We start from the raw sequence: 8166 nt of genomic DNA on the forward strand, positions 1-8166 counted from the left end.
GACCCGTGTTTACTCCTCGCCGATCCACGCCCTCGCCGATCCACGCCCTCGCCGATCCACGCCCTCGCCGATCCACGCCCTCGCCGATCCACGCCCTCGCCGATCCACGCCCTCGCCGATCCACGCCCTCGCCGATCCACGCCCTCGCCGATCCACGCCCTCGCCGATCCACGCCCTCGCCGATCCACGCCCTCGCCGATCCACGCCCTCGCCGATCCACGCCCTCGCCGATCCACGCCCTCGCCGATCCACGCCCTCGCCGATCCACGCCCTCGCCGATCCACGCCCTCGCCGATCCACGCCCTCGCCGATCCACGCCCTCGCCGATCCACGCCCTCGCCGATCCACGCCCTCGCCGATCCACGCCCTCGCCGATCCACACCAATCCACACCCTCACCAATCCACACCCTCACCAATCCACACCCTCACCAATTCACACCCTCACCAATTCACACCCTCACCAATCCATCCAATCCACATCCTCATTAATCCACTCCCTCTCCAATCCACACCCTCACCAATCCACATTCTCACCAATCCACACCCTCACCTAATCAATCCATACCCTCACCAATCCATATTTACACCCTTACCAATTTATATCCTCATATTTCATAATTTTATATACATATATAAAAATTATCTATTATAATTATAATATTTCAATATTTTTATATATATTTTTATAACGACAACACATTGTTTATGAGGCGCTGCTCGGCGGGCCTCATCATCCAACGCATGGCTCTGGCACGCCGGCCGCAGCACGACCGCGAGCATCGACTGTCTGCCAGTTCGACGCCTCCGTGGCCCAACGGATAAGGCGCCCGACCACGGATCGGGAGATTGTGAGTTCGAATCTCACCGGAGGTAACACTTTTCTCCACATTTCTCTCTCTTTTGCTTGCTTACCCGGCCTCATTCTCTCTTTCTCTCTCTTTTGCTGCCAGCGGCGCGAGGCTTTCGCGCGAGCACAAAAAACAAGGAGGCGCGGAAAAGTAAACCGGAAAAGGGGCATTTCTCTGTCGCGCGTTTCTTTCTTTCTTTGCCTCCCCCCTCGCGCTGGGGACCGCCTCCCAACCGCCGCCAGCGCCGCGCTCACCGGGCACCTGCAGCCGCCGGGCACGCCGCCGCCGCCGCCCGCTCGGCCGGCAACCTCTCAGTCTTGCGCCCGCGGTGCTGGCGGGTGTCGCCAAAGATAACATGTGCACGAGCAGTTCTTCTTCGACGAGCCAACGCGCGCCGCGCTGCTCCGGCTGCTCTCGCGGCACGAGCGGCCGCTGCTACTGTGCGCGCCCTCGCTCGCCGTCGCCGCCGAGGCGGCGGGCGCGCCGTACCTGCTCCTCGACCGCGACGACCGCTTCGCCTTCCTGCCGCACTTTCGGCGCTTCGACCTCGACGCGCCCACTGCCGTGGACGGGTACGCGTACGACGCGGTGCTCTGCGACCCACCCTTTGCCAACTTTGACCTCGGACGGCTGCGGCGGGTGCTCGAGGTGCTCGCCGGCGGAGACCCGCTGCGGGCCGCCTCGCCGCTCTACCTCTGCCACAACGAGCGGCGTGAGGCGGCCCTGCGCGACGCCTTTGCCGGCTCGGGGCGGCAGCTGGCGCGCCTCGCGCCGGTCGGCTACTCGTCGGTCAAGGAGAGCACGCAGCAGTCGGTCCGCCTCTACGGGCCGCCGCCCGCGCAGCCGCGCCCCGGCGACCAGGGGGCGGAGACCGCCGCGGTGGGGGCGCGGGAGCGGCGAGGGCGAGAATTGAGCACGTGAGATTATCGTGTGTGTGTGTGTGTGTGTGTGTGTGTGTGTGTGTGTGTGTGTGTGTGTGTGTGTGTGTGTGTGTGTGTGTGTGTGTGTGTGTGTGTGTGTGACGCAGGCATGTCGATTGTCGTAGAGAGTGTGACGGAGTGAACCGAGAGCGAGTCAGAGCGAGAGACACCGCCGGCCCGCCGGTACGCGGTAGTGTGGGGGAAATGGCTCTGCACCGTGTGGAAAAAAAATTCTGCACCCGAGGGTTTTACCAAGCTGCCAGCCCACACTTCACGCACTCCGGGCCCTTGGTTGGTTGAGGTTGGTCCCGGCTAGTTCCATTTCACTGTGGCACAGCTCGCGTTACAAAACCTTGATTTTGACCATTTGCGCAAAAAGGTACATTTTAGAGAGGGACGTCCGCCGCAATTCGGACAATGCTCTTTCCCACGCCCGCCACATGACGCCCACCACCGCCGCGTCGGTCGGCGCGCGCCGACGCCGACCATCACCACCGACCGACGGCTCGCACGGCACTGGTTGGGTAGTAGTCTAAGTTCTGAGCCTCGCGGCTTAACGGGTCTAAGTGTGGCTAGCCACGCTGGAGTGCTTACGCGGTCTAAGATCAGCGGGAGCCTCTTACACCGGCTAAGTCGGCCATGGCACGCGATATACGGCGCTCGCGCCCAAATTTTCTTCGCCTGCGCGGCGGGCGATCGATCCTCCTCATGCTCAGCAATCGCCGCCTCAGCATCCTCCTCTTCCGATTCTCGTTGCTGCTTCTTGAGCGCACTTCGGCGACATCTAGCCAAATAGTTCTCACAAATAGCCTCAAGCTCAAACAAACGCATGTCAGAGAAGCCTGTGTATGCTGGTCCTCTTTGAACGACGATGAGCTGATTGGGATCGCAGAAGTGCATGCCAAGCACCGCCACGATCTTGAAGCAGAACACATCGCAACCGCATCGTCCGCACTGCCATCGGCATGCCGCGCCCGCCGCTTCGCCGCAGCCGCCTTAAGGCACGCATAGCGGCAGCACATGGTACGGTGCGCGTACTTGAGCAGGCGTTGCGCGCCGCAAGTAGCGCACTGGCCCTGGGAGACGGCGATATGGCGTCGTGCGCGGCATACGCTAGTCGGGACCGCGTCCAGGTATTTTTCGGGTAAACCTGGACTTTTGCAGGTATACCCGGGTTTTACCCGGAGTTGGCCTCGTGTCGTCTAAGTTCATGGCCCCCGGCCTTCCAGCGTCTAAGTCTGAGCCCGGCTCCGTGCGGGGGCTAAGTTGAGCGCTCGCTCGCTGCAGAGGCTAAGTGTAGAGCGACCCTCTAGCCCTACTACCCAACCATTCGCACGGCCGTGCGGTGAGCAAAAATTTGGGTCGCTGCGCGCCTGCCGGATGCTCTGCGCCTGGGGTGTCGACGGGCCCCCGGGGGCGACGGGGGTGCTCTCCGGCCGCGGCGGCCGAAAAGGGGGACCTCTATTACGGTCTATTAATGAAGTGATGCACTTGATGCAAGGGTGCCATTGTGCTCTACTACAAAAGTTGTGTAAGATGCCCAAGTCTCAGACGCTGGATCCTTAGCGGAGCTGAGTTCTGACGGTGTGAACACGAGCAACCGGAGTGACGACCGGGACCGGGCCGCACGCCGGGAGTGCCCCGACTAGCAGTGGCGGGCGCGGACGAGCGAATGAGAGGTCGCTATCTGTGGGAGATGTGTTATTAGAGACTAGGGCTGCCTATCTCTCACTGAAAGGGACCTCTCATTCGCTCGTCCGCACCCGTCACAGCTCACGGAGTGCTCCGCGTGCCGCACCGGCCGCCGCCGGCCGCCGGCCGCTCACGGTAACGGAACAGTCTTACTACTCCGCAACGTTGAGCTGGATCAAACTGAATAGTGCTCCTGAAAGCCCTCTCTATGGGCTCTGCCACACAGTAGCAGCGCACGACTAGCCGCTGTTGTGGCTGTATTTGTAGCCATTTTTAGGCTTCAACTGGTCCCAAAATAGTAGCAACACCTCATGAAAATCAGTCAAAAAAGCCCGAAAAAATCGGCGCCTGCGGCGGGCTTCCTGGGGCTGCGCCCCAGACCCCCTTGACTGGGGGGACCCCCCGCGATAGCACCCCCGTCGCCCCCGGGGGCCCGTCGACACCCCAGGGCTCTGCGACGTCTGGACGCTCGCCAGAAACGCCAGGAAGCTTGCCTTCCACCCCTGGGCCCGAGGGCGAACGGCAGTGGTCGGCAGCCTCTGCGACGCTCCGATCGGCTCCTCGACCTCATCGCCTGCGACGAGCCAGCATGGCTCGTCGCTCGACGGCAGCCTGCTCAGTATGCTCTTGGCATTCTGTACAGCCTCGCCAGGCTCTCTGAGACGGCCTGCAGGGCCGGCGCGGACCGCCTCGGGCGCGATGGCCCTCCTCAGTACCTACCTCTTTGATGCCTGGCGGCTCTCCAATCTCGTCGCCGGCGGCAGGCCCGCATGGCGCGCTGCTCGATGGCAGCCTGCTCAGTACGCCTTGGACAGTGACTTCTGCCTCGCTGCTCTTACTGCAGCCGCCTCCGGGGCCGGCGCCGGCCGCCTCGCTTCGCCAGTGCTGTCTACGCCTGCGACACGCGTGTCGGCTCGCCGCCCGCGTCGCCCGCGGCGGGCCCGCATGGCTCGCCGCTCGTCGGGAGCGTTCCCAGCAGGCTGTGCAGGGCAGTCTGCCTCACTCAGGGCGCCGCCGCCGCTGCGCGGGGCCGCCACCGGCGCTGCTGCCGTGAACACTGCCGCCGTGTACGTCACCATCGCCTCTCTTCGTCGCCGATCTCGCCGACGCCGCTCGCCGCTCGCCGCCGCCCCGCCCTGCCCCGCCCAGCCCTCGCACAAACAATGAAACAAACCAACACAGACACACACACAAACAGACACACACACCACAACTCCTTGCCCCCGCGCCCTCCCGCCTCACGCCCTGCGCCTCACGCCGCGCGTCCCACGCACGCCCCGCGCCCCGCGCCCCCTCACCTCGCGCCTCACGCCTCCCTCCCCACCCTCTCAGGCATTTCTCCTCCCTGCTGCTCGCCGACTCCTCCTTCCCCCGCATGACCGACGACTACCCGTCCTTCGGCGACTCCTCCCTCTTCGGCGCCAACGTCTACTACCGGGGGACCGTCGCCCTCGGGCGTACTGGAATGATCCCAGCGGCACACGTCTACGAGGGGGGGCTCCGAAAGGTCGGCATGCCTGGCATGTCGGCTTACTAGGCAGGTCATTGACCTCCCCCCCGCTTGTCCACCTGGCGTGAGGGGCGGGAGCGCAGCCATTCCAACGGCTGGAGAGTTTCTGAACGGCCGTGCATGCATCTGCATGCCGGCTTACTAAGAATGTCCCTCGCTCCTGCTCCTCTCTCGGAAGACGCGCGCCGGCCTGGGGGACTCGCTTGCGATCCCGCTCCAGCCAGAGGCCGCGTGAGGCGTGTGGGACGGTGTACGCTGGGGCTCGGCCCCAAGTGCACTGGCCTCGCGTCTCGAGGGGAGGGCGGCTCGTAACTGAGGTTCGCCGTCAGGGACAGTCGTCCTCCCCTTCTCGGCCGGGCAACTAGGTCATTGAGGCCCCCCCCGGGGAAGAGACCGAACGGCCGGCCGACACTCTCGGCCATTCCAACGGCCAGGCCGCTCGCTTAAGGCTGATTGGCTAGACGAGCGGCCTACCTCCATGGGGCTGTTGGCACGGGGGGAGGTGTCAATCACGCTCCCGGGACGCCGGAGAGATCGGGTTGGTCTCCCCCGCCTTCAGCCCTGACCCGACGGGGACGCCACCACCCTCGCCCAGGGATCTACAATGCTGTCTTAAGGTCCGACAGGTTCGGCACCGGGCACCGCCTCGGTATACAAAATGCGCCTGCGGGCGGACCCTCACAGATCACAGATCACAAAAAGGTACATCTCGGTGCCTTCCAGAGGCAGCTGCGACCCCGCCGAGTAGACGGCGGCACACAGCAGGTGGCGCGGTGTGCCGCCGTCCACTCGGCTGGGTCGCAGCTGCCTCTGCGCGTCCTGGGTATGTACCTTTGTCGCGCGCCGGAGACGACTCGACGCCGCTGAGATCGGAGATCGAGCTCTGACAGGTCGCACGTCGCTACTTTGACGCCGACGTGACTCACCCGTGCAGATCACATCAGGACACGGTCTCGACGCGCTCGGTACGACGCCTGCGACCCGTCTCGGGTCAGGTGGCACGACGCTCATCGCACCTGCCAGCGCTGCCGTGCAGGCTGCCACGACGAGGTCGAGCACGCTTCTATACGCTCGCCGAGCCTTCCTTTCCATCCCATTAGGCAGCCTGGGAACGGTGGCGGTCAGAGGCAAAGACTACGAGGGGTGGTGGAACCACATGTCACGGCTACTGCCGGCTCGACCCCACGATAGCCTCCGAAGGCTGACTTTGAGGCACCATCATCGGACGATGTCGACGAGTTGGGTCGCTCTCGCGGTAGCCAGATGACCTCCCATGCTAGTACCATCGGCTAGGGCCGCAGGAAGCGCGGGGGAGGGCGCTGGGAGCAACACGGAGCTCCGTTGGACGTTTTCAAGATTAGCGTGTCAGAGTGAAATGGAACTAGCCCCCCCACTCTGCGCACTCCAGGCCTCCAGATGTTGGTTGGTTGGTCCCGCACTCTCCGCACACAATACTGTCCCGTTTTGCTGTTCACAGCTAGGGACGGCCTCTGCGGCAAAGTCAAGCCACCCCACCTACCTACACCGTACCACCTCCCTCCCACCGCAGCAAACCTTCGGCTCCCGCTCAGAGGCTCGCCGCGCCCGTGCTGCGCGCCGAGGCGGCGCCGAGGCCGGCGCCTTGCACCCGGCCCGCGGCCGGCACCGCCTCGCCCCACAACTGACCGCCCTGCGGCCCCTGCGCAGGCGTGCCACAGGCGTCGCTCAAAAAGCGACGCCGGGTGTGGGCTGCTCCCTTGACCCGTCACCCGCCGCGCCCTCGCCCGGCCGCCTCACCGCTCACGGAGCGCTCGGCTGCTCGCCGCCGCCGCCGCGCGTCCCGCGCCGCCACGCTTGCCCTCCTTTGCCTGACGCGCGCGCTCTGCACCGGCAGAGCGCGCGTCTGTCACAGACGGAGCAGCGACCGCGCCAGCGGTCGCTGCTCCGCCCCTCCGTCGCGCGCGCCGCGCGCGCGCTGCCGCCGCCGCCGCCGCCGCCGCCCCCTCCTCGCCGTCTTTCCCACCCTACCCTCTGTTGCGCGCGCCGCGCGCTGCGCGCCCCCGCCCCCACCCCCGCCCCCGCCCCCGCCCCCGCCCCCGCTCCCAAGCGCCCCTCCCCCGGTAGGTGTGCGTAGAAAGTGGAACCAATCGACAGGTGGCAGAAGCCGCCGTGTGTGACACATATTGCGGCACGTGAGTGAGACAGCCCCGGCGCGCGCAGCGCAACAGACAGGCGTTTTTTATGCAAACAGCAAACGGGACGGCCTGCGCAGCCTCTAACTATATTGTCTATTAGTATCACACACATACGCGTTTTTACACAGCCGCCTTGTCCTTATACGCGGCAAGCACCGAGGCAATTGCTGCCTTCGCTGTTGCCTTAGCCCTCTCGGCAATGGGGTCGCGAGCCGCCGTCACCGCGAGTGCCGCCTTAAACTTCTTGCGCACCTTGCCCTTGATGTCTCGGTTGTGGACACGCTGCTCCTCCACCTCGGCGTCGTGCTTGCGCTTCGCGGTCCGCCGCGCCTCCTCGTACCTCGAGCTGCACCTTCTCCTTCCTTTGCGCCGTATAGAAATTGCGCCGCTCCTCCTTGATCACGTCCACCGACATCTGCGCCGCCTCGCGGTCCGCCGGCAGCGTGCGTGCGAGCACGTCGTTTGCGTCCTTGAGGCGTGCGTCGATGTCGGCCTCGCGCGCGCACCACGCCGCCTGCATCTTCTCGAGCTTCGCCTTTCGCGCCAGCTCCGCCATCGCAAAGGCCGCCTGCAGCTTGTGCACCCCGCCACGATCGCAAAGCCTGAGGGAGGGTGTATGTAGAGGATGTAGAGTGTAGAGCGCTGTAGAGCTGTAGAGGTGTAGCGCGCTGTAGAGCGCTGTAGAGCTCTAGAGCTCTACATCCGCCGCGTGACGAACTGCGTGCGTTGTAGAGCGATGTAGAGGCCCTCTACAACGTGAAATCTCTACAACAAACTCTACATCATAAGCGGCGAACGAGGCACGGTCGCTCTCCGACATGAGGCGCGTTGCACTTGCCAGTGCTGCCCTGGCCTTCTGTCTGCCCGCCCAATGGGTGGCAGGTGCCTCTGCTGCTGTGGCATGCCTCGCGGCTGCGACTGGCCGGCGCCTCGGCGCGTCAGCTCGGCTCGGCGTAGCGATCGTGGCCAGCGCAACTCGCTTGGACTCAACGCTCAGCCACAGGAGCTCCCGCACGCGCTG

The 8166-nt window shown here is 64.7% G+C and overlaps 2 protein-coding genes across 2 annotated transcripts; one reads left to right on the plus strand and one right to left on the minus strand.

Moving 5' to 3' along the window:
• Nucleotides 1-23: 23 nt before the first annotated feature.
• EMIHUDRAFT_57215 (hypothetical protein) lies at nucleotides 24-548 on the plus strand (the record flags this gene model as incomplete). Its single annotated transcript, XM_005765736.1, has 1 exon — nucleotides 24-548. A coding segment is annotated over one exon (525 nt), but the record flags the coding sequence as incomplete, so codon positions are not given.
• A 6717-nt stretch (nucleotides 549-7265) lies between these two features.
• On the minus strand, nucleotides 7266-7965 carry EMIHUDRAFT_246910 (hypothetical protein; the record flags this gene model as incomplete). Its single annotated transcript, XM_005765737.1, has 3 exons — nucleotides 7266-7403; nucleotides 7486-7747; nucleotides 7922-7965. The coding sequence occupies 3 exons, from the start codon at nucleotides 7963-7965 to the stop codon at nucleotides 7266-7268; spliced, it is 444 nt and encodes a 147-aa protein (XP_005765794.1).
• Nucleotides 7966-8166: the final 201 nt, after the last annotated feature.

This window comes from Emiliania huxleyi, assembly GCF_000372725.1.
Source record: "Emiliania huxleyi CCMP1516 unplaced genomic scaffold EMIHUscaffold_536, whole genome shotgun sequence".
NCBI classification, from domain to species: Eukaryota; Haptophyta; order Isochrysidales; family Noelaerhabdaceae; genus Emiliania; species Emiliania huxleyi.